The 27,397-nt window shown below is 45.6% G+C and overlaps 1 protein-coding gene across 1 annotated transcript in view; it reads left to right on the top strand.

The window, feature by feature from the left end:
• CYP19A1 (cytochrome P450 family 19 subfamily A member 1) overlaps window positions 1–27,397 on the top strand; it is a 135,764-nt gene that overhangs the window by 26,349 nt on the left and 82,018 nt on the right. The window contains exons 2-3 of the mRNA XM_075342744.1: window positions 5,588–5,756; window positions 7,279–7,429. Of these exons, the coding sequence (XP_075198859.1) occupies window positions 5,612–5,756; window positions 7,279–7,429 (296 nt within the window). The 5' untranslated portion in view covers window positions 5,588–5,611. The remainder of the gene's footprint in view (window positions 1–5,587; window positions 5,757–7,278; window positions 7,430–27,397) is intronic.

Here is a 27,397-nt window from a genome sequence, read left to right as displayed (position 1 = left end):
CACAGCAGAATGTGATTTTATTCCAAAATCGGATGAGACTCAAGCACTTACCGTAAGTATTTGGCTGCGAGAAAAAAAAATCAGATTTAAAACAGTATGGCATCTGATTTTTATGGATACATTACAACTCTAGTATAATAAACTGTAAATGGTCTTGTAATTTATTGAAGGCTACTACAGTAAAAAAACAGATTGCACATGGATGACAAGTGAGAAAAAAATCGTCCAGTTTTCTGGGTGAAAATAGGACCAATTTTTATACTGTTGTGTAACCCCAGCCTAATAGTGGCACAGTATACAGTATGACCTCATTAGTGGTGATGTATCATGCAGTGACAAGATATAAGGGAACCCCCAGTAGATACAGTCCCTGACAGAAGTTCTGTCGCTTATCCATGTTATGTAAATAAAAGCTTATAACCTGACTTTAAATTCATCCATTGGTTTCATAAATTACTCTTTTGAAAGCTGAAACCCTCCCAAATTTGGTTTAGGTTATGAAAATAAAGTTGCTGCAAAGCTGAAATATAGATCATTTAATGAACACAGAAAGGTCAGATTTTGGCAAGACAAAAGTTTTGTCGCCTTGTCATATAATTCACCCAATCCTAGTTTGCATCCTTACCTATGCTCACTAAATGATCGGTTAATTAGTGGGTGTGTTTAAAAAGAAACCCAGCACCCCAGACCTTCAGTTGAACTGCAACTTGACCTCTGACAACATGCCAAAAATCCACCCAGCGACCAAAGCCTTGACTATCAAGAGGCTGAAGAACAGATCCACTGCAGAGATGGCTGGCACCTTTATGTGTCTTAGCATCAAGTACAAAGAATTAAAAGATTTGAAGGGACTGGTGATGTTTTTGACAAGCCCAGGTCCAGCAGACCCCGCAAGACAACTGCTCAGGAGGAACGTTTGTTGATTAGAAAATCCATAGCCAGCCCCTCTTCCACTGCAGCAGAGCTCCGAAAGGCCTGGTCACCTCAAGTCCCTGAGTCAACTAGAACAGTTTGTAGGATTCTGTCACAAAATGGCCTCCATTGTCGAATCAGTGCCCAGATGCCAGCACTAAACAAAAGACAACTAAAAAACTGTGTGGCATTTGTCAAGTCTCACAGCCTGCTAAACAGATGGACGCTGGAAAAGTGGCAGAAGGTGGATTTCTCTGATGAATCTTCAGTTGAATTACACCATAGCCGCTGCAAATACTGCAGTAGACCTACTGGAGCCGGTATGGATCCAGAAAATAGTTACGTTTTGTGGTGGAAAGATTATGGTCTGGGGTTACATTCAGTATGGTGGTGTGTGAAACATTTGCAAGGTGAAAGGCAATATCAATAGCCTAAAATATCAAGAAGTATTAGCTATCTCTTACATTCCCAATCATAAAAGGGGTCAAATTCTGCAGCAGGATGGTGCCCCATCTCATACATCCATCTCTACAACAAAGTTCCTCCTGGCAAAGAAGATCAAGATGCTCAAGGACTGGCCAGCCCAGTCACCAAACATGAACATCATTGAGCATGTTTGGGTAGGATGAAAGAGGAAGCTTGGAAGACAAAACCAAAGAATCTAGATGAACTCTGGGAGGCATGTAAGACTACATTCTTTGCTATTCCTGATGACTTCATCAATAAATTGTATGAATCATTGTTGAACCGCATGGATTCAGTCCTTCAAACTCATGGAGGTCACACAAAATATTAAATATGGCTCTAATAACACCACAACTTCATTCACCAATGTTATGCAACATATCGTTGTATTAGAAGTTAATTATGTGTTTGAATTTCACATTACATTTTGGGGGCGACAAAACTTTTGTCTTGCCAAAATCTGACCTTTCTGTGTTCATTAAATGATCAATATTTCAGCTTTGTAGCAACTTTATTTTCATAACCTAAACCAAATTTGGGAGGGTTTCAGTTTTCAAAAGAGTAATTTATGAAACCAATGGATGAATTTAAAGTTATAAGCTTTTATTTACATAACATGGATAAGCGACAGAACGTCTGTCAGGGACTGTACAACAGTGAGCCCTTGCTCTATGGAGAGAGGAGCAGGGTCACTTTCTGCCACTTACCTGTGGCTGATTCCTGCACTCCTTAGCATCCCTATATGGGTTTTTCCGCACATCGCCAATCATGTGTGAGAAGGCCGGCGATAGCACTAGTCTCACCACTGCATTAATACAAAACATGGGAAGGGAGACAGATGGGGGAAAAATAGACACTAAGCATTCCAAGCTCCTCCAAAGCAACTAAAGAACACAGCACTGTCACAAGTCCTCAGCTTCTTCCTGAGACTAGCTCCTTCCAACGTGGTCAGCATAGGAATGAAGATTCTATCATCAGTGTCAGATGGTAAGACATTTGACTTTCTATCGCAAGGTGGAGTGGTAACAAACAGCTGCAACTGAGATGAAGGCTCCAAAGGATAGCCAGATGGGAAAGAGTCCTTAACCCCTTATCATGCACAGAGTAGACGATGTACATATATAACGCGTGACACATGCGATCAGACCAACGGGCATTTGCTGCACTACCAAAAAACTCCACAAAAAGGGGAAAACACCGGAGTTACGATACAATGGAGGTTCCTGTCACTAGGGAGAGGGTTGAGAGGGCACCTGCTCCACTCACCTCAAGCTAACTTCTGAGCTTCCTAGCATCCCTATACAAGGTATTTCAACCTGTTGATGAGCAGGATACCTGAGTCCCTCAGCTGACCCTAAACTCACCCTGTCTAGTAACTAGGCTGATGAGTTCACTAGACTTGCCACTAAACTAATTAACACAGAGGGAAAGGAAGACAGATGGGGGAATAAACAGAAGGATACAAAACACCAAATTTCCCCGTAGAAGATGAATTCTAAAGTACGTGGTAGATGTGAATGCGTCAAAACTTCAGCAGTTCCTTCCACCAGGCAGGCCAAAGTAGAAATGATTTTAACAGCATCAAGGATTGCTGGGAAGACGCCAGTATTTAAGCTAAATGGCCGGGGACCCAAAGCAGCAGTAGCTGACCGGCACTGCTATGAGCTGCTGGCAACAAAACCTGTTGGCGAGCAGGATACTAGAGTCCCTCAGCTAACCCTAAACTCATCCTGTCTAGTAACCAGGCTGATGAGTTTACTAGACTTGCCACTAAACTAATAAACACAGAGGGAAAGGAAGACAGATGGGAGGAATAAACAGAATGATACAAAACACCAACTTCCCCGTAGAAGACGGATTCTAAAGTAGCAGGTTGATGGGAACAGGACAAAACCTCAGCAGTTCCTTCCACCAGGCTGGCCAAAGTAGAAATGATTTTAACAGCAGCAAGGATTGCTGGGAAGACTCCAGTATTTAACCTAAATGGGCATGGACTCAAAGCAGCAATATCTGACACTACGGCCCCCCGAAGAAGCTATCGAAACCTGCGCGTCGCGGCATGTTTTCCTTGGGAACCACTAGCCACTATGGGTGAGTGATTGACTATTAGGATTTTGGTACATAGGTTTCGTTTTTCAGCACTGACAATATGGATTAATTATTATGTGTGAGTTCCTCTATGGAGTTCTCACTTTAGCCTATGTCTGCTTCCCAATGTATGGTAATTATGTTCTTCTGACATATCTACAGCCCCTATACTCTAGCAATCTAACTGTCCTATGGAGTCTCTACTTTTAGCCTATGGTTGTGTTGTAATTTATAGTAATAATGCTATGTAGATATGTCTAGAGTTCTTTATCTATAACTATTGAATCTTTCCATACTGGGTTTTCCCATACAATCATTTAATACTGTTTATTGATATATACTGTCGCCACATGTGGGGTGTTGGCCCTATGTGAATTGCCAGCAGTGACACTCTTTAACCTGATTAATTGTTATATGATTTTTCTTGATTTTTTGTCTGTGTATGTCACTTCTTGTAATTTATTCATGTAATAAACATGTTATATTTTTTGCTTTGTTTTTTGATTATTTAGTTATATCACTACGGCAACCCTTTGTTCTCTGGTTATACAAATTCTTCTTTTGGGGTGTAGCCTTTATAATTATTGGATATGGTGTCATATTCTGCCCTCATCTTTGAAATAAACATCTGACCGGCGCTGCTATGAGCTACTGGCAATAAAACCTGAGACAACTTCCTTTGGTGTCTCATGAAAATTCATGAGACACCAAAGGAAAGGAAACTTTGTTTAAATGAGGAGTCAAGATGGAGATGGTAGGCTCCAGTCCTAAGGCTGTTACTAGTCTTAAAACAGCAGGAAGACGACCGTGACACCCCTATAGCATCAAAATAAAACAAATACATTTAAACACAAGCTGCAAACCTGCACATAGCAAGGCTTTGTGATCTTCTGGTCTCAGACTCACCAGAGGTCCCCCCAGAGAGGGGCACACCCATGATATTGTGTGTGCATACACGTGATAATCATATAAGTGACAGGTGTTGCCATCTGTTCATCAGATCTAGTCACCATCTGCCATATAGATTGACTCTAGAATAGTATAAAATGAAAAATCTTGGGAGCATAGTAAGGACACTCTGCTCTGACTATTGATAAGGGAGCTATTGGGGTGACCAGATCAAAATAGGGCCAATTAGGCACTGTGGTCTTACTCCTTTATGCTGTTCCCAGAGCGCCCTGATGGATCCCCCTCTCATTGAAGGATTTCTATTGTTTATTGATAGTATGCAATCTAAGTCATTGAATTTCTATTGACCTTGATGACTTTGATAACTATAACAAGTAGCTAAATGATGGTTATAAAGCTTATTTTATAACGTTGTCACTAAGTAGTATTTTTTTTTTAATTGATCGTTAAAGGCTAAATTTTAAATTTAATTTAATATTTTAATAATTTAATAAGACTGTTTTAAATTTAAAAAATTTAAACAGTCTTTCTTCAGGATCTATATATAATTGGTTTTGTCAGGTCGGTCAACTGCTGGATTAATAGTGGCTGTGTGCAGGCAGAATTTTATAAATCAAAATAAATTGTTGAACCTAAAAAATACATAGTTTTTAAAAAGATTCACATTACACTTTTAGCTATTTTTATAATATAGTAAACAAGATGATATGCAGGAACAAAAATTCTAACATTTGAAAACTCAAATAATTTTTTTAGCTTTTCTGAACAAAATAAAAGTTAAACATTGACAATAGAGCACTGTAATAATTTTTGTTAATTCTTAAAAAAGTAAAAAAAACTATAACGTACCAAGTACAGAGGAAAACGGTCACGGAAGTTCTTCCTTTATTGGTTTGAACTTGAAAATCTTACGTGCAAAATTCACCATGCTTCACATGCATTGCTGTAAATGTCCAGTCAAGGGCATCTTCCTCCTTCACAGATGGCACATGTATAATCAAAGTTAAATGTGTAGTACAAAGTTGATGAAGGAATGTTATCTTTCTGTTTTGGCTAAATTTTCTTGCTATCAAGCAGATTCCCAAAACATGAAAAGGTTAAATTCCAACACTATAGGGCTTAGATCTAATGTTGTATCATCTGTATGTTGTCACTTGGGGTTTTTAAAAGTCCAAGGTGATTAGAAGTTAATGCTCTCTACACCTAAACTTAGGAGAGAAGACTGCCCTGGAAAGACATGATTACGGAGGTCCTAAACCCAATGCAGTACAACATCACCGAGGTCATGCCCAGCGTGGCTCCAGCGACAGCTGCTTCTATGGTGGTTTTCATATTTCTACTAATACTTATTTGGAATTATGAGGAGACGTCATCAATACCAGGTAGGAGAATTGGAGCTTTTCCATTCCATGAGGAGCTGTCAAGTGTCATCACTACCATCAGTCAATTAAATGGGTTGTCTCCTGTTTGGAAGTTATCCCTAATCAATAAGCTGGGGGATAGCCTCTCTATTGCTGGGGGTCTGACTGCTAAGACCCAACAGTGATCCTGAGGACTTGGCTCTGAAGAGCCCCATGTGAGGTGAGTGGTGGTCGATCACACATGTTACAAGACTCTATTCATTTTTATTGGGACTGCTAGAGATGGCTTGGCACTGCGCTTGGCTGGTCTTTGACACTACCATAAAAATGATTGAATTGAAAGTGAGCATGATGGACCTCCCTTCTATTCACACAGGGATCTTCAGAGCTCTTGTTCTTGGCATCGGTGGTGGTCTCAGCAGTCGATTGGGAAATTCTCACCTATCTTATTGATCGAGGATAACTTCCAAACATGTGACAAACCTTTTAATTAAAATACATGTTTTATTTATGTTATATTAATTTATAAATTATGTGTTTTAGTTAATTTTATCTATTATCTATCTATCTATATATCTATTCTTCCATCCATCTATCTATCTATCCTTCCATCTATCTATCCATCCCTCTATCTATCTATTCTTCCATCTATCTATCTATCTATCTATCTATCCATCCATCTATCTATCCATCTATCTATCCATCCCTCTATCTATTCTTCCATCTATCTATCTATCTATCTATCTATCTATCTATCATACTATTATTCAGAGCAGCACACAATGTTACCATTAAATTGAATAACTGGATTTACCTGCAGCAGCATAATATATTTGATTTGAATGGGTTCATTACGCACTGCAGGTTGATCTACTGCTTTACTATATAGATTGTTTGGGCACATAGATATTATAAAATATAGTCACCCATTTATGAGGCTCAAATCACTGCTCTTGCTCATCCATATACAAGTATTACATAATTGTAATCAGTGGCATAATGTAAAGCTTGTGGGCCCAAATGCAAATGCTCCAACAGGGCCCCAACTACCACAGGTCTTTAGTATTAATGGTTTTCTCATATACACCAAAGAGACCTTTTGCGCCCCCCCTAGGCTCCAGGGCCCGGGTGCGATTGCACCTCTGTGCCTATTATAGTTGCGCCCCTGCTTTTAATACTAAATTGCCACTGTAGAGGACTATATCTCATAGACAATGTAGGCATGTGTCCATCAGCTGCTGTCTGGGTCAGTTTCTCTATAGTAAGAGATAATCTTTCTCAGACCCATACATCCAAAATCTGAAAGTGCCAGTGGCTCCAGTCATCATAGTATCCCATTGTATGTGGATATCTGTAGTCATCGCCATTCCCTGACTAAACAAATAGCAACCCAGCATGGGAGAGACAGAACCAGATAACTGTTTGTAAAATGACCTTTCACCATCGGTAATTAGATACGTTCATCTTCATATGTATCTATCCTGTTATATGTTTGCTGGCCGGTCCATACACCGGATTTACTGTAACTTTACATTTCCTATAGGTCCTTCCTATTACCTGGGACTTGGGCCACTGATTTCCTATGGAAGATTTCTATTGATGGGAATTGGGACAGCCTCAAACTATTACAATAACATGTATGGAGAATTTGTCAGGGTGTGGATTAATGGCGAGGAGACCCTCATTATCAGCCGGTAAATTAGCATTTCATAGTTTTGCAGCCATTGCTCGATGTATTAATGCTAACTACAGATATGCATATACTGTCCTGAAAGCCACTTGTGCCAGCTATTTACAGACATCACATATAGATGGAACAAAAAAACAACAATAATATATATTCAGCCTGCGGTAGATAAAAGCCAACAGTGGAGGTTATTATTGTATATAAGACGTGATGACCAGTTGTGAGGTTTGTTTATTATTGTAGGCCAAAATGAATATTTGGGAATATAATATTGTCCAACCTAATCACAGTGTACCAAAAAGCACTGAGTTCGACATTTTCAAGAGTTTGTCCAGTTTAACACTACAAGTCCCAGAAATTTATGGCTCCCCCTGGAAGTCCCGAAAGAGGGTCAAATGACTCTTAGTCCAAACTGACAACTGACAACTCTGATGGCTCCAATTAGCATCCTTTCATTTGTAAATGTGACCATTGCCCGAGGAATCTACAGGGGGCAATTGTGTTGATCCACCTCAACAAAAGGATGTTAGCTAAAATCCTTCAGGTCATTCGACCCGTCTCTGGGTTCCAAAGGTAGAAATGTTAAATGACCCCTCTCTGGGACTGCTAGTGTTAAACAAGTTATCAGTCACCTATCTGCCGGATAGGTGACAACCTGCTGATCGGTAGGGGGCCCGCCTTTCGGACTGCACTTATTGGTAGATCACAGAACATTTGCTCCAGTTACAAAATGGTGTGAAACATGAGATGCCCGATTGCTATTCAAATAAAATAATGTTGTATGGCACTGTTGGAAAAAGCCGAGCTCCGCGCTCAGCAGCCCCATAGAGATTGAATGGTGCACAAGTTGCTCATGTGCACTGCGGCTTCATTCTTAAAGTGTCTCATTCTGCTGATCGGTCCTCAGCAGTCCGGCCCAACCAATGAACGGGTTATTATCACCTATCCCATGGATACATGATACCTTGTTTTAACCAGACAATCCCTTTAAGGATTTCTCTACACTTCTTGCTGCCAGTGAATTATGTCATGAAACTGAAATGACACAGAAGGGGGGGGCGCAAATTGTGTCTTATCCAGTGGTACCAGAAAGAGTTGCACTAACCTGGTGCAGTTGTGTTATAGACACAGCCACTATAACCACGTGTTGAGGAAGGCTGCTGCAGAACCCAGGAAGATAGCATTGGAGGAGATGGAAGAAAAGGGTTAATCTGCGCTGCCAAAAGATCACTGAAGATCAATGGGCATTAAGACATCTGATTTTATTGTTCTACATGTTTCGGAGCTGTATAACACCTTCTTTAGGGACAAAATCAATAATGTACATTGTACATGTAGAACAATAAAATCAGATATCTTAATCCCCATTGATCTGCAGTGATCTTCTTCAGGCAGCGCGGATTAACCCTTTTCTTCCATCTCCTCCAATGCCAGTGAATTGAAACATTCATTGTTTATATGCAGTTTTGCTGTTTGTTATAGTGTATCAGGGTAGATAAAATGAGTGCATGATCATATGATATCCTGTAATTGCCTCACATAGGATTGCCTCGACTGATACATTGTAGCAAAACCATCAGATTAGCTATATGAGAATAATCATAGGGTAACCTGTCATTGGAGTGCCTGTTAGATTTCCAAATGAATAATTAGGAAATGTATAATAATGAATAGATATGCTATCTTGCATGGGTTTGTGCTCCAAAGAAAAACGTAAAGGGGTTTTCTCATGAACAAAAAATAATTTTAATCAATAGATCTTGGAATAATAATAAGTTGGATGTGTTAAAAATGTTACTGGGCTGAAATAATGTTATATATAGTATATCACAAAATTGAGTACACCCCTCAAATTTTTGTAAATATTTTATTATACCTTTTCATGGGACAACACTGAAGATATGACACTTTGATACAATGTAAAGTAGTCAGTGTACACCTTTTATAACAGTGTAAGTTTGGTGTGTCCTCTAAATAACTCAACACACAGTCATTATTGTCTAAACAGCTGGAAATAAACGTGAGTACACCCCTAAGTGAAAATGGCCAATCAGTGCCCAAAGTGTCAATATTTTGTGTGGCCACCATTATTTTCAAGCACTGACTTAACTCTCTTAGGCATGGAGTTTACCAAAGCCTCACAAGAGCACTGACTTCCACTTCTCCATGACAACATTACGGAGCTGTGGATGTTAGAGACCCTGTGCTCCTCCACCTTTCCTTTGAGGAGATGTCCTACAGATGCTCAATAGGGTTTAGTTCTGGAAACATGCTTGGCCAGTCCACCACCATTACTCTTTAGTAAGACAGTGGTCGTCTTGGAGTTGTGTTGGGGGTCGTTATCATGTTTCTGAAGGGAGTGGATTATGCTCTGCTTCAGTGTGTCACAGTATATGTTGTCATTCATGATTTCCTCAATGAACTTTAGCTCCCTACAGCTGGCAGCGCTCATACAGCCCCTTTACACTCCCATAACCATGCTTGACTGTATGCAAGACACATTTGTCTATGTAGTCCTCATGTGGATGCTGCCACACACACTTGACACTATCAAAACCAAATAAGTTTATCTTGGTCTCATCAGATCACAGGACATGGTTCCAGTAAGCCATGTCCTTATGGCCACGTCTCACTAAGCGACATCGCTAGCGACATCGCTGCTGAGTCACGTTTTTTGTGACGCAACAGCGATCTTGCTAGCGATGTCGCTGTGTGTGACATCCAGCAATGACCTGGCCCCTGCTGTGAGGTTGCCGGTCGTTGCTGAATGTCCTGGACCATTTTTTGGTCGTTGCTCTCCCGCTGTGAAGCACACATCGCTGTGTTTGACAGCGAGAGAGCAACAATCTGAATGTGCAGGGAGCAGAAGCCGGCTTCTGCGGACACTGGTAACCAAGGTACACATCGGGTAACCAAGCAAAGGCTTTGCTTGGTAACCCGATATTTACCTTGGTTACCAGCGTCCACAGCTTCTAGAAGCCAGCTCCCTGCTCCCTGCACACGTAGCTAAGGTACACATCGGGTAACTATAAGCAAAGCACTTTGCTTAGTAACGCGATGTGCACCATGGTTACGAAGTACAGCGTCGTTACACAGGTCACTGGTGGCTGATCTCTGATCGCTGTGGGGATCTGCCGGTTTGACCGCTCACCAGCGACCATGTAGCGACGCTCCAGTGATCCCTGCCAGGACAGATCGCTGGTGGGATTGCTGGAGCGTTGCTAAAGGGGGCTTTACACGCTACGACATCGCTAATGCGAACTCGTTGGGGTCACGGAATTGGTGACGCACATCCAGCCGCATTAGCGATGCCGTTGCGTGTGACACCTATGAGCAATTTTGCATCGTTGCAAAAACGTGCAAAATCGCTCATCGGTGACATGGGGGTCCATTCTCAAAAATCGTTACTGCAGCAGTAATGAGGTTGTTCCTCGTTCCTGCGGCAGCACACATCGCTCCGTGTGACACCGCAGGAACGAGGAACCTCTCCTTACCTGCCTCCCGGCCGCTATGCGGAAGGAAGGAGGTGGGCGGGATGTTACATCCCGCTCATCTCCGCCCCTCCGCTTCTATTGGGCGGCGGTTCAGTGACGCAGCTGTGACGTCGCTGTGACGCTGAACAAACCGCCCCCTTAGAAAGGAGGCGGTTCGCTGGTCACAGCGACGTCGCCGGGCAGGTAAGTAGTGTGACGGGTCTGGGCGATGTTGTGCGGCACAGGCAGCGATTTGCCCGTGTCGCACAACAGATGGGGGCGGGTACCCACGCTAGAGATATCGGTACCGATATCGCAGCGTGTAAAGCAGCCTTAAGTGTGACGGTACCTTTAGTCTGCTTGTCTTCAGCAAACCACTTGTGGGATTTCTTGTGAATTATCTTTAGAAGAGGCTTCCTTCTGGGAGGACAGCCATGCAGCCAAATTTGATGCAGTGTGCAGCATATGGTCTGAGCACTCACAGGATGATCTTCCACCCTTTTAACCTCTGCAGCAATGCTGGCATCACTCATGCAGATATTTTGAAAAGTCAAGCTCTGGATATGACACTGAGCACGTGCACTAAACTTCTTTGGTTGAACATGGCGAGTACTATACTGCATAGAGCCAGTGTGTGTCTTGGCCTCACTGCTGCAGCTCAGTTTCAGGATGTTATCAATATTATTATAACCTAGGCCATTTTATGTAGACTAGGGGTGGGGAACCTTTTTTCTGCCAAGGGCCATTTGGAAATTTCTACCATCACTCAGCCGCTGCACAAAATTACTAACTTGAAAACTACCCAGCTATATTTGGTCAAACAATTAACTCACCTGTTTTGTAAAACATATACATCACATAGGAGTCTTTGGTACCTTATATACATCACAGGAGACAGAGGGGCTGCAGTATATACATCACAGGCGACTCCAGGGGCATATACATCACAGGAGGGGCTGGGGATAATAACGATTACTGCAGATGCTTGGGCATATACAGTGGGGGGAAAAAAGTATTTAGTCAGCCACCAAATGTGCAAGTTCTCACACTTAAAAAGATGAGAGAGGCCTGTAATTGACATCATAGATAGACCACAACTATGAGAGACAAAATGAGAAAACAAATCCAGAAAAATCACCTTGTCTGATTTGGCAAGATTTTTTTTTTTTGCAAATTATAGTGGAAAACAAGTATTTGGTCAATAACAAAAATTCATGTCAATATTTTGTTATATATCCTTTGTTGGCAAGGACAGAGGTCGAACGTTTTCTGTAAGATTTCATAAGGTTGGCACACTCTGATGGTGGTACGTTAGCATATTCCTCCATGCAGATCTCCTCTAGAGCAGTGATGTTTTGGGTCTGTCGCTGGGCAACATGGACTTTCAACTTCCTCCACAGGTTTTCTATGGGGTTGAAATCTGGAGACTGGCTAGGCCTCTCCAGGACCTTCATATGCTTCTTACAAAGCCATTCCTTCATTGCCCTGGTGGTGTGCTTGGGATCATTATCATGCTGAAAGACCCATCCACGTTTCATCTTCAATGCCCTTGCTGATGGAAGGAGGTTTGCACTCAAAATCTCACAATACATGGCCCAATTCAATCTTTCATGTACACGGATCAGTCATCCTGGTCCCTTTGCAGAGAAACAGCCCCAAAGCATGATGTTGCCACCCCCATGCTTCATAGTAGGTATGGTGTTCTTTGGATGCAACTCAGCATTCTGTCTCCTCCAAACACGACGAGTTGTGTTTCTGCCAAACAGTTCTACTTTGGTTTCATCAGAGCATATGACATTCTCCCAATACTCTGCTGGATAATCCAAATGCTCTCTAGCAAACTTTAGACAGGCCCAGATATGTACTGGCTTAAGCAGGGGAACACGTCTGGCACTGCAGCATCTGAGTCCCTGGCGGCATAGTGTGTTACTGATGGTAGCCTTTGTTATGGTGGTCCCAGCTCTATGCAGGTCATTCACTAGGTGGTTCTGGGATTTTTGGTCACCATTCTTGGGATCATTTTGACCCCACGTAGTGAGATCTTGCATGGAGCCCCAGATAGATTGAGGGAGATTATCAGTGGTTTTGTACAGTATGTCTTCCATTGTCTTATTATTGGTCCAACAGTTGATTTCATCACACCAAGCTGCTTGCCTATTGCAGATTCAGCTTTCCTAGCCTGGTACAGGGCTACAATTTTGTTTCTGGTGTCCTTCGATGGCTCTTTGGTGTTCACCATAGTGGAGTTTGGAGTGTGACAGTTTGAGGTTGTGCACAGGTGTCTTTTAAACTGATAACAAGTTCAAATAGGTGCCATTACTACAGGTAATGAGTGGAGGACAGAAGAGCCTCTTAAAGAAGAAGTTACAGGTCTGGGAGAGCCATAAATCTTGCATGTTTTTAGATTATTAAATACTTATTTTCCACCATAATTTGCAAAAAAAATCTTGCCAAATCCGAGAAGGTGATTTTCTGGATTTGTTTTCTCATTTTGTCTCTCATAGTTGTGGTCTACCTATGATGTCAATTACAGGCCTCTCTCATCTTTTTAAGTGAGAGAACTTGTACAATTGGAGGCTGACTAAATACTTTTTTCCCAACTGTACATCACTGGAGATGCTGGGGCATATGCATCACAGGAGACACTGGGGGCATATGCATCACAGGAGGGGCAGGGGCATATACACCACTGGGGAGACTGGATGACATAGACATCACTGGGAGGCATAGACATCACATCACGGGGGTGTATGCATCACTGGTGGTATGTACATTATTGGGGGCGCAGACATCACTAGGGGAATATACAGCACTGGGTGGCATAGACTCACATCTCTTGGGGGTATATACATCATTGGGGGCACAGACAACAATGTGGGGTATATACATTAATAGGAGACATAGACAAGGCTGTGGAGCATAGACATCACTAGAAAAAAGTACATCACTGGGGGGGCACAAACATCAGTGGGGGCATAGACATCACTGGGAGGCACAAACATGACTGGGGGGCACACATATCACTTGTGAGTATATGCATCACTGGGGGGCACAGATATTACTAGGGGGCACTGACATCACTGGGGGTATACACATCACTGGGGGTATATACATCACTGGGGGCACATAAAGCACTTGAAGATACATACATCACTGGGGGTACAGACATCACAGGAGGGCACAGACATCCCTGAGGGCACATACAGCAATGGGAGCTCATACAGCACAGGGGCACATACAGCACTGGGGGATATATACATCACTGGGGGCACAGACAGCATTGGTGGATATATACATCACTGGGGCACGTACAGAACTGGGGGCACATATATTACTGAGCTGGAGACAACAATAGAGTTATATACATCATTTGGGGGTAAAGACATCACTGGGGAGGCACAGACATCACTGGGGATATGTACATAATTGGGGACACATACAGCACTTGGGACACAGACATCACTGGTGGGGCACATACAGCACTGGGGGTATATACATCACTAGTAAGCATATACAGCTCTGGGGTCAGACATCCCTGGGGGAGCACATACAGCACTGGGGGCACATACAGCACTGGTGATATCACTGGCAGCACAGACATCCCTGGAGGGGGCACATACAACAGTGGGTGTATATACATAACTGGGGGAACATATAGCACTGTGAGGCCCAAACATCACTGGGAGCACATACAGCACTGGGATCACATACAGCACTGGGGGGCACAGACATCACTGGGGGGAACATACAGTACTGGTGGGTACAGACATAACTAGGGGGAACATATAGCAATTGGGGCTCATAGAGCACTGGGGGACACATACAGCACTGGGTGGTATATACATTTCTGGGGGGAACATACATCACTTGAGGGGGCACAAATGCACTTATGGGAGACTCAGACATCACTGGGGGGCACATACAGCACTGGTGTATATACATCACTGGGGGTCACAGACATCACTGGGGGGCACATACAGCTCTCACAGGAGGCACAGATATCACAGGGGGCACATAGAGCACTGGGGTGTATATACATCACTGGAGGGAACATAAATCTCTTGGGAGCATAGACAGCGCTGGGAGGAAATGAGCATTGGGGATGGTGGGGCTACCGCTCTTCTTCTTCAGTGGAACGGAAGCACCTTGTGCCCTAACCCCAACCACAAGCTATATCCTCACGCTGGTACTTGCCAGTATGAGGACCTGATCCTTCAGTGTTTGAGCACATAGTGTTCAGTAATGAATGCTGGTTGTGCGTGCACACAGTGCACGTGGGGGTATAAAGGTCTGGTAGCCAGCAAGACGCAGCTGCCACTTGAGCACTGAGGTACCCGGAAATCTGCTCAGCGGCAGCAGAAAAGTTTGCGGCCCGCAGGTTTTCCACCCCTCATGTAGAGCAACTATTTTTTTATTTAAGATACTCAGAGAATTCTTTGCCATTAGGTGCCATGTTGAAGTGACCGGTATGAGAGAGTGTGGGAGTGATAATCCAAAATTTAACACACCTGCTCCATATTCACCCCTGTGACCTTGTAACATTAATGAGTTACTTGACGTCGGGAAAGGGAAATGGCCAATTGGGCACAATTTGGCCATTTTCACTTAGGGGTGTATTTGTGCCACCCCCGCGACAGCCGACGGGCTGCTCGGATCCGGATCCGCAGTGGCTCAAGGGGTCTCCGGACCCGAGGCGGAGTCGCGCGGCCTCTCGAAATAAAAAGGGGGTGATTTTTGGATATGGTGGATTGGATAGTGTTCGTGACACCACCCACGGTGTGTGGTAAGGCAGGATACCACCGCTGCTGAGTTTGGAGAGGGAGCGCCCGGGAGCGATGGGCTGGCAGCTTAAGGTGTTAACACCTCCATGGGCAGGGGGGAAGGTGTCCCGAGGCTCAGTGATAAGAATGGCTGGGGACCTGTTGGGGCAAAGGGGGCACAACGTACTCACACAGTCCAGATACGCTGACACGGACACCGGGTAAACCAAAGTCCTGGAATATCCTTTTGCTGTTGTTAGAGCACGCTGGGTCCATGCCCTTTTGGAGTTGCTGGTTGGTCTGAAGCCTTTTCCCTTGGCACATGGTTTAACTCTTTGTGGATCCCTTTTGCCTATGACTACTCGGGTCCTGCTCACATGCGTGGCTATCAGGGTGAGCTTGCTCTCAGGTTTCACACTTGCGATTTTCTGGACGGTTTTGGGAAGTCCTATCCCCCTCGTTGCGCTAGTACCCCGATTCTGGAGCGGGTGGAGAACGGCTCGTGAAGACTCCGTCCTCGTCGGGTGAATTACTGGTCTGCGTGATGCTACTTCCCAGCCTAGGGTCCATGTACCACGTCGTGCCCTGGCCCATGCCCGGTTGTAGCACAAGGCCGCCGAACTGCCCTCCTTGGCAGTACCGTTTTCCTTGCCACTACCCCCCTGTGAACGGGGTTCCATTCCCAATGGGTGGTTGGTGGGTGTGGTGCAGAGTTTACCCCAGGATTTGTATATACCTGTTGTTAGCAACACCAAATGGACAGGACCTGTAACCAAGGAGGAGCGGGTACCATGCAGAAGGGCAGGTTGCACGGCACCCTGTGACGACCTGATAGGCCAGGGCGTCACATATTCACCTTTGTTGCCAGGAGTTTAGACATTAATGGCCTTGTGTTGAGTTATTTACAGGGCACACAAAATATACACTATTATACAAGCTGTACAATGACTACTTTACATTATCAAAGTGTCATATTGTCAGTGTTGTCCCATGAAAGTTATAATAAAATTTTACAAAAACTGTTAGGGGTGTACTCACTTTTGTGATATATTGGATGTGCTCCTGTTATGTACTGTGTAATTGATGTGTCTGACGGTTAAGGGATATGGTCTGATCAATTCCTGGGCATGTGAGGACGCAAAAGAGAACATGCAGATAACACAGCATGGGATCACAATTGATTCTTTTTGTAAGGTAAAACATTTTTCTGCCTGTTTGTGAGCAATGTTATACCTCAAATAAAGCGTAATTTGCGATCTCTTGCTATAAAGTCTGTATTCTTTTTTCTTTAACCCCTTGTTCATATACATAGAGTACTGATCACGCAGCTTGACCATGTCTACATTCCAAAATCATGTTATTTACATGCACTCTTTGACACAATTTTTTTTAATAATTACAGTTGTATTTTTAAGAACTTTTTTTATATCGAAAACTGTGACCGTAATGGCGAGAAAGCCACAACAAAATGAATGTATACTGTATATAGACAATAGAGGCAGTATAATTACAGGCAGCTCTTGTGGTAGTAATGTTGCCACTTTCTGATGAAACAAGGGGAGTGAAAAATTTTCACCCCCCCAATTAGAACTTATGGTGGCCACACTCTCTTATTGGCGCTTTCTGTATGAGGTCGCTGACTCCCCAGTCACTGCTGTTTAGGTCTGAATGTGTTATGTCAGTTCATTTGTGACTGGTGTGAGAAAAATAATGGTTGCCCCACTTTTCTTTTGATTTGTGCAAAGGAAGAGCAGCTTGCAGTGATTCATTTCATGTGGTCCGAAGGTATATGGAGGAAGTGTGTATGAATGGACAGAGATGTGCAAAGACGGTCGTTCAAGTGTCAACCACAAAGAAGGAGCCAGATCCGTTCAACGCCTAGGACTGATGACAACCTCGAGTATGCATGTGGACTGATTCTGTTGGATAGATGAGTGACAGTGGATTGTGTCAGCTGAAAGAAGCCTTTCGAGGTCAAGGATTCTCTTCTAGTGAAGAGCTGGAGACAGCAGTGCTTATGTTGCATGCCTGCTCAGCCTCAAATATTTTTAATGAGGCAATACGGAAACTTGTCGACAGATGGAGAAAGTGTATTGAAAACCAGGAAGATTGTGCCGAGAAAAAGATATATTTAGCTTTTATGAAACTTGACTAAAATAAATTCTATAGTCAGAGTGCGTTTAATTTTATTTCTCTTGTACAAACTTGAAAAATCATTTGTCGATGAATTTATGTATATAGTGTACGATATGTGCCTAAACACTTTTTGGTAGCTCTAATTATTACAATCGAGTGACTGTTGCAGCCTGTATCTATATAAAAAAAGGTTTTATGCTCACCAGTGAGGTTCTAATTATTCTACCCGAGGTACTATTCAAATAGGAGTCCGGTAAAGGCGTGGACCAACAGGAAACAACATCAAAAGGAAAATTCCGGATCCTCCATAAAATGAAATTCTTTATTATTCCATATTAAAATCCATGTTAGACAGGATAAAGTTATACAGACGCGTTTCAGGCAAATGCCCTTACTCACTGACGTCCTATGAATACAGCGGCTGTCAACCTACATAGTCTTTGTGTATCCCCAACCAACATATTATCAAGTACCGTAATTGAACTTGAAGAATAAATAACCTGTTCATATATAAGACAGACAAGAGTAATTCCTTGTTTTTATACAAATAAAACAACCTATGATATTTAAGGTATAGCAGCAACAGAAGTATAAAGAAAATCAGTGTAATAGACAGGAAAATGTATTATGATATTTCTGACTAATTCCCTCCTGAGTTTGATATTTCTTTATGTAATAGGTGATATTTTATTCCCTTTGAGCGGATCAGAAAGAATTGCAAAAAGGCAAAAGATCAAAAGTGGCAGCGTCATGGACTCCCCATGTCTGACATCAATTTAGCACCAATTATATATGTACAGTATATAACAGCATAAAGAATACAAAAGAGAAGTAAAAATTCTGCCAAGTCGTCCTTTATTATTAAATAAAATAATAAGCGTAGCTGTAGAGCTTGTGACTGGAGATGAGCGGACCAGTGGAAGTTCAATTTGGCGAGTGCACCCAGACTTTTGAAAAAGTTCGGTTTGGAACCCGAACTTGAACGGAACCACAATGGAAGTCAGTAATTGGGCAGCTGGGGTCTGTGTCCATATGCAGCCAGCCATAAACAGATCACTTTCGGAGGCAGGTGGGCGGGGTTTTTCCATTTTTTGAGAGGGTTCACACTACATCCCATCACGCTGTTGTTTCCTCTAGTGCAAGCTGATCAAACACTGCAAATAGCTTGTACTAGGCTGATCACCAAGCGTACCTGAGGACAGTGATGCTCACATGAGTGGTTTACATACATAAAGCACCCAATCTTTGAACGCAAACTCTGTTTCTTTTGTAAAATCTGTGTTCTGTATGAACACCGAACCTCAGGTTTGCTCATCCCTACTTGTGACTAGTGAAAGGGGACTCAAGGATGTTCGGAGAAGGAAGCAAAATAGGGGCAAATGGTAAAGCAGACATCTTTGGGCTGGTATTATCAGGCTGGAAAGGTCCATGAATATTAGCCCCTTCACAGCCTGAAAACAGCAGCCTGCAGCTGCCTCAGAAATGGTGCATCTATTAGGTGCACCAATTCTGATGCTATACCCGGCTCTTCCCGATTGCCCTGGTGTGGTGGCAATCAGGATAATATTTTTGGGGTTTATGTCAGCTGTGAATTGACAGCTGGCATCAAGCCCAGGGGTTAGTAATGGGTAGACGTCAATCAGACAGCACATTACTAATCCAGTGTCATGGTTCGCCTCCCTGTCCACATGGCTAGGGGGCGGAGCCTTCTCTCGAGCCTCACTTCCAGACCCTGGATGCCTTAAAAGCTGGCGTTTCCAGTGAACCAGTGCCGGCTATAAGCTTAGCACTGCTTTGCCTGTGATTGCTTGTCCTGTGAGTGATATCCTGATCTGTCTGTTCCTGTGCCCCCGTGCCCTTGTCTGTGTTCCATCCCCTGGTCATCCGCCGTGTCCTCTGTCCCCTCTCCTATTTTCCCACTCGGTTGCTTCCTCCGGTACTGACCTTGGCCTGACTTTGACTCCGCTTTTGCTCGTTCCTCCAGTCCTGCTTCTGCCCATACGGTGTTTGACCCAGCCTCTCTGACTATTCCTTGCATGTTCTGCAGCTCTGCTTCTCAGCTGTGCTTTGAGGTAATGCATGAGAAGGCTGTGAATTCACTTTCTGGTTCTCATTGCTCTGTGTAGTGTATTATGCTACAGAGCTCTGGCTCCCCCTGGTGGCAGAATTACATCCAGCAAGCATAGAGTTAAAAAAAACACAGGAAAAAAGATTTATTTGAATAAAGACTCCCCCACATGACCTTATTCACCAATTTATTAATAAAAAAAATCCTTCACATTCAGACATAACTCAATTGGAAAATAAACACAGCCCCACACTCCTTCATTCACCAATTTATTAATTTAAATAAATCCTGTAAGTTTCATTGCAATCCAATGCAAGATACATCACCACTCGTGAGAAATTCCGGGCCTGTCACTGACCACGAGTGACCTATGGAGACGCGTTCTGAGAATATTCTCAGAACAAAGATACATAGGAATTAATGGATGTAGTGGAAAGTTACACTACTGGATTAAGCCAGAGCTTCCAGAATTTCTTTTTAATTAATAAATTGGTGAACGAAGGCTTGGTGGGGGAGTGTTTATTCAAATAAACTTTTTTTTCCCTTTGTCTTTGATTTTTTTAACTCTATACTTGCCAGGTAATGGGCATGTATGGTAGATTCCTATCCATTACTAACCCCTGGGCTTGATGCCAGCTGTCAATTCACAGCTGACATCAACCCCAAAAGTATTTCCCCGATTACCACCGCACCAGGGCAATCAGGATGAACCAGGTAAAGTGCTTGGATTGTCACATCTAATGGATGCACCACTTCAGCGGCAGCTGCATGCTGCTATTTTAGGCTGGGAATACCCATGGGCCTTCCCACTCTGATAATACCAGCCCCCAGCTGTCAGCTTTACCATGGCTGGTTATCAAAAATAGGGCAGAGTTGTTTTTTTTTTTATTATTCAATGAAAAACTACCGCGCTAACTGGATGAGTGGGAAAAGGGAGTGAATGGGTAGACCTAAATGTAGGTATACAAATCTGGAGGCACAGCAGGGAATCTGGAGGCACAGCAGGGAATTAGTAAAATGTAAACTGATTTATTGTATAATATTTTAAGATAAAACACAACCTTGTATTTTACTTTATAATTTTTTTATAAGTTATTAGTCTTTTTTTTTATAACCAGCCAGGGTAAAGCTGACAGCTGATAGTTGCAGCTCACAGTTGTCAGCTTTACTTGCGCTGGTGAACAACATTAGGCAGAAGCCCCGCTCTTTTTTTTCTTCTCTTCATTGCTAAATGCAGCATACAGGCAACTTCTGCATGCAATAAAGCTTGTTGAATGGCTGTGCTGCAGCCTTTTAACAAACTTTATTAGCATATGAACAGTACTTGAACTTGGACACAGATTATTTTTTAAAGTCTGTGTTGAGTATGAGACCTGAACACCTGGTGTTTGGTATGAACCCCGATTTTCACAGTTTAGGTTCACTCATCCCTACTTGTGACCAGGAAATAATAATGAGGATGAACATGATTGCATGTTATTTTCAGCTTTGTGCACAACTGTTTAGCAATAATCAAGAATTTTCCTGCTTACTTACAGTACATGAAGGAAAGAAGTTCATCTATCTTACTTCCATTCATTTCTAGGATAAGCACTGCTGAAATTATTTGCTTACAATGCCAATAGGGCCGTTTGCCACTGGCAAACACAGACAGAAGACTGTCCCTGTGCAAGAACATCACATGGACCTTTTGCAATCCAATATTTCATCATAATGCAAAATTCTACCTGATTTGGAGGTAAACATGGGCCCCTTATATCTTGGACCCCTGTGCATCTGCACTGTTGCACCAATGATATGTCCACTCCTGCCTCTTGCACATATCCAAACTATGTGTGTTGCGGGCGGGGAGGAGGGTGTCAGCACACTACGCTCACCCCTTCTGCTCAGGTCCGGCGGCTGCTGCTCAGTGGTGGCTCGAGCGGTGGGCCGGATCCCGGGGGTTTCTCGAGCGGCACACCTCGCCCGTGAGTGAAAGGGGATTTGTTGGGTGAGGGAATGATTATTGTCCGTGACGCCACCCACGGTGGTGGTGATTTCACCACCGCTGCTCTATACGGGGATCCCGGGGATGGTGATGCGGAGCAGCCAGGTGTTGTGTTGCCCCTCCGTGGGTAGGGGTTGGTGATCCCGGGGCCCGGTGATGGTGAGGGAGGTGCAGGGCCTGGTGGGCGCAGGGACGCGGGGGCAGCGCTGTGCCTTGCGGCACTGTGGTACTCACTCAGCCTGAGACGTTGACACAGTTTTTACGGTAAACCAAACGGCCTTTACCACTTTTCTACTTTCACTACTTGTTTACTCCTCAACTTAGCTCCTCACTCCTGCTCCTCCCTGAGCTAACTGCTGTTTACTCAAGCTCGTCCCTGAGCTGACTGCACTCGAGCCCTGCCTGGGCTAATCTGCCTGGTTTCTCCCGCCTCCAGAGCTGTGTCCTCCTCGGTGGGCGGAGCCAACCGCCTGGCTCACCCCCTGGTGTGAATCATCAGCCTCTGGAGGAAGGCAACAAGGATTTTTGGTTAGCTGTGGTGTTCCTAACTGGGATGTAGGGTGTGGTGGTGTGTGACCTGTGTCCCCTGGCTTGCCCAGGGCGACACATTCCCCCTTAGCAAAATGCAGACCGTCCGCGGGCTGCCGTCCAACACCGGTTTTATTTTTCTGAAAAAGATAACATAGTAATATAACATATTTACATTTTTAATAATAACTCTTCCCAAGACGGGAGGCACATTTCTTTTAACGTTGCATAACGGTTTACGGTTACGGTTTCCGCTCTCTCCCACCCAAGCAACCTGGCCCTGATGCTGCCCCTAAAGCCCAGGCAGCACCCCTTGACCCACAGTCCAGCACACGGTACCCGAGCGGGATCTGTCCTTGCCCTCCAGAGGGTAGCCACCGGTTCCTTTGGTGGCTGGGCCCCAGCCTGCTCTGCTCAGGGCCCTCCCTCCAACCTGCCTCTCCGGAGGCGGCATTGCGGAAAACGGTAACGGTAAACAACATATTTACAAGCCACTAACGTTTGTGGTTGCCCTGCAAGTTCACGGGCTTGTCCATGGATAGTTCCCATGCAAAACTTTTTGTAACGGTCCCCACGGGGACAACGGTGCCGGCTCCAGCCGGTTGCAAATCACGGTAAATCAGGTGAAACTTCGATAATCATTTTCTTATCATTCTTTCAAAACTTTTAAAACTTTTCAAACAAACAACCAAAATGGTGGTCCCTACGGGGACTGGACAACGGTGCTCCGCTGCCCTTTTGCGGCTTAACAGTCCATTCTCACTCGTGGGGCTCTAGTGCCACCTTCACATGGTGCACCGCTCTGGACCCCAATGGTAGCTCGCTGCAGGCGATCTTCTTCCATATTCATGCGGGCATGCACATCCGCTCTACACCCCTCTCGGGCATCGATCTTCCTGCGCAGCTGCTGTTGCCGCCGCTCCCAGCCAGGAGTACTTTCTGTTTGCTCCGGTTCAGCGTGTGCGGGGGACGGACCCAGCCAGAGTCCCTCCGTGTCGGCTACGACCGGCACCTTCAGTAATGAGGGACCCCGCTGTGACATGGCCTCCTCTGCCTCCTGGCAGCTGCATCCCCGCTGTGCCTCCAGTGCATCTTTGCTGACGGGCTCAGCCTTTGGCTTCTTCCATAGAAGCGGTTCAGGGTGGTCATGAGCTTCTGCTGCAGGTCGGTCCGCCGGGGCGGATTGGCAGGGTACCGCTACCGGTGGTGGTGGTAGCGGGCCTAGTGGCGGGGCAGCAGCAGCTAACGCGGGTAGCGGGAGAGGCAGCAGGGTGAACAGGTGTAGGCCGGGCCCCTCAGCCGCAGCGGCCGATCCCTCGGGAATACAGGGACGTGGGTCTCTTACCCGTTCCTCCAAATCTTCCTCCACCTCGCATCTCCGCACAGCAGCCACCACTTCCACCATGTCGGCCTCCCACTCCTCCAGGAGGAGCTGCATGCAGACCTGCAGACGGCTGCTTAGCTGGACGGTCCGGACTTCCACCCGCGCTGCAATGCCAGGCGCGGGGACCACGGTGTTGCTGGTCGGACTCAGCATCTTTAGCAGCGGCCTCTTCCAGGAACCAGTCAATGGCCGCAGGGTCCTGGCATCCCTGCTTTTATAGCTGCAGCTACATGCGTCCAGCCGCCATCATGTCCCCCTTAGCTCTTTCCGGCCCCTCCTCTCTCGGGGCGGGGTTCTGGCCTTCGCGCCTCTACTACTCGAGAAGACGCTCGAGCGGGAACTTTTCGCGCCAAAGATGGCGGCTTCTGAAATTTTTCTGCCGGATACCTCCGGCGGTAACAAGGCGCACCTCTACCAGACGGCAGAGCGGTAAGATCCTGTTCGTGACGCCAAGTTGTCGCGGGCGGGGAGGAGGGTGTCAGCACACTACGCTCACCCCTTCTGCTCGGGTCCGGCGGCTGCTGCTCAGTGGTGGCTCGAGCGGTGGGCCGGATCCCGGGGGTTTCTCGAGCGGCACTCCTCGCCCGTGAGTGAAAGGGGATTTGTTGGGTGAGGGAATGATTATTGTCCGTGACGCCACCCACGGTGGTGGTGATTTCACCACCGCTGCTCTATACGGGGATCCCGGGGATGGTGATGCGGAGCAGCCAGGTGTTGTGTTGCCCCTCCGTGGGTAGGGGTTGGTGATCCCGGGGCCCGGTGATGGTGAGGGAGGTGCAGGGCCTGGTGGGCGCAGGGACGCGGGGGCAGCGCTGTGCCTTGCGGCACTGTGGTACTCACTCAGCCTGAGACGTTGACACAGTTTTTACGGTAAACCAAACGGCTGGATAGACGGTCCCACGGACGGCTGCACTTGCTCTCCCAGTAGGTGACGGTGATGTCGCTTTTCCTTGCACCTTGGTGTACTTGTTGGTTGCGATGGGTCCCCACCGGTAACCCGCTCCCCGGCTTCAAGCTGGACCGGGGGAGCTCTACTCTTTGCCCGCAGGCGCTGGCTCTAAGAAACTGGTGCCTTGGCGGTGGCGGTGTCTCTTCTACACTGGCTGGTCTGTTGCCTTCAATCGGGACTTGGTTGTTGGGGGATCTACGTCCCCTTCACTGACGGATTCGGCAAATTATGGCGACTTCTAGCCTTGCCGGGGTCCGAGAGGCCCCTGCCCTGGTGCTGACTGTCCTTCGGAACACTGCTCCAGACCGCCGGGCACACAGCCAACGGGGTCCTTCCAGGAACTTCCAAACAGTCCCCCTCCAGACAGTCACCGCCGTTGCTGACCTTGCTGACCTGTCCTGCACACAGCTGTACCCTTCAGGCTTTCTTTCTTTCCTGTCACCTCACTTGCTTTCCTCCTTTACCACTTTTCTACTTTCACTACTTGTTTACTCCTCCACTTAGCTCCTCACTCCTGCTCCTCCCTGAGCTAACTGCTGTTTACTCAAGCTCGTCCCTGAGCTGACTGCACTCGAGCCCTGCCTGGGCTAATCTGCCTGGTTTCTCCCGCCTCCAGAGCTGTGTCCTCCTCGGTGGGCGGAGCCAACCGCCTGGCCCACCCCCTGGTGTGAATCATCAGCCTCTGGAGGAAGGCAACAAGGATTTTTGGTTAGCTGTGGTGTTCCTAACTGGGATGTAGGGTGTGGTGGTGTGTGACCTGTGTCCCCTGGCTTGCCCAGGGGACACATGTGCATGGTGCCTAAAGGACACTTTACACGCAACGACATCGCTAACGAGATATCGCTGGGGTCACAGAATTTGTGACGCACATCCAGCCTCGTTAGCGACGTCGTTGCGTGTGACACCTACGTGCGACCGCTAACGATCAGAAATACTCACCAAATCGATGATCGTTGACATGTCGTTCATGTTCAAAATATCTTTGCTCGTGCTGCTGGTTGTTCGTCGTTCCTGAGGCAGCACACATTGCTACGTGTGACACCCCGGGAATGACGAACAACAGTGTTCATGCATCCTCCGGCAATGAGGTGGGAGTGACATGAATGCGGCTGCTCTCCGCCCCTCCGCTTCTATTGGTGGCCCGCTGATTGACGTCGCTGTGACGCCGCACAAACCGCACTCTTAAAAAAGAGGTTGTTCGCCGGCAACAGCAACGTCGCTAGGAACGTAAGTCCGTTTGTCGTGTCCTAGCGATATTGTTCACCACGGGCAGCGATTTTCCCGTGACGCACAAACGACGGGGGCAGGTGCAATCGCTAGCAACATCGCTAGCAATGTCCCAGCGTGTAAAGCAGCCTTTAAGCACCCCATACACATTGCCTGTTCACTCCACTCTCCCCATAGAAAACACATAGATACTCAGACAAGTTTACAATTGTTTAGGTGCCACATATCTAAAGGCTGCTTTACACCAGAAGATCTATCGTGCGATAGATCGCCGGGGCCACGGTTTTTGTGACGCACATCCGGCATCTCTTGTGATGCCGGCCTGTGTGACACCTCCTAGCGACGCAGTATTGCTCACAAATCGTGACTCGTGTACTGCTCGTTAGGTTTCATAATATCGTTTAATTTAATTGTTCATCGTTCCCGGGGTAGCACACGCCGCTCCGTGTGACACCCCGGGAACGATGAACAGCAGCTCACCTGCGACCCGCAGCTCTCGCCGGCTATGTGGAAGGAAGGAGGTGGGCGGGATGTGTACATCCCGCTCATCTCCGCCCCTCCGCTTCTATTGGCCGGCGGCCGTGTGACGTCGCTGTGACGCCGAACGTCCCTCCCACTCCAGGAAGTGGACATTCGCTGCCCACAGCGAGGTCGGACGGGAGGTAAGTTCGTGTGACGGGGGTTACCGACTTTGAGTGCCACGGGCAGCGATTTGCCCATGACGCAAAAAGGACGGGGGCGGGTATGATCGATTGTGAAATTGCACAATCGGTCGTACCGTGTAAAGCAGGCTTAAGGTGTATGGACAGCTTTAACACTAGAACTACTGAGGTAGTCATTTTGACTACTTTGCACTATGTATTTCTATATAGGTGTCACGAGTCCAGTAGTTCTAGTGTTAAACAAACAGTCCCTATATTTTTCATTTACTCCAAGGCTTTGATATTCAATCAGCAGCTGCTCAGTTCGTTAAGATTATGTACACACGTTGTCTTCTTCTGGCAGATTCTGGGTTGTATCCACCTGTAAAGGTGTTGAAAAACAGCTGCAAAATCTGAATATAATGCACGGCAATGTATAAACAACAATACGGTGCCCATTTTCAGACTTTTGTTAGTTCTTTAAGGCACTTCAGGGTTTGAAATTATTAAAAGAAGTCAGATACGTATTCTTAGGACTTTGGAAGACGTCCGGTTTTTATACATAAAAATGAACTGTCGGAATAACAACGCCAAAACCACCTGAGAAACTGCTTCAGAAAAAATATCAGCAGCTTTATCCTAAAGCAGCTTCATATAGGAAAACCTCGACGGCCCCGCCATCGCAATAAAGACATTGTATGCCTATAACCTTACGTCATTCTTGATATGTCACTCAGTAAACACAGTGTATTGTATCTAATAAGTTTTGTATAAATCTTTAAGAAATAAAACTTTGTATGGATCTGTAGAGGTGTATGGACA

Source organism: Anomaloglossus baeobatrachus, chromosome 4, assembly GCF_048569485.1.
Source record: "Anomaloglossus baeobatrachus isolate aAnoBae1 chromosome 4, aAnoBae1.hap1, whole genome shotgun sequence".
Taxonomy (NCBI): Eukaryota; Metazoa; Chordata; class Amphibia; order Anura; family Aromobatidae; genus Anomaloglossus; species Anomaloglossus baeobatrachus.
This window is presented reverse-complemented; position numbering and strand designations above follow the sequence as displayed.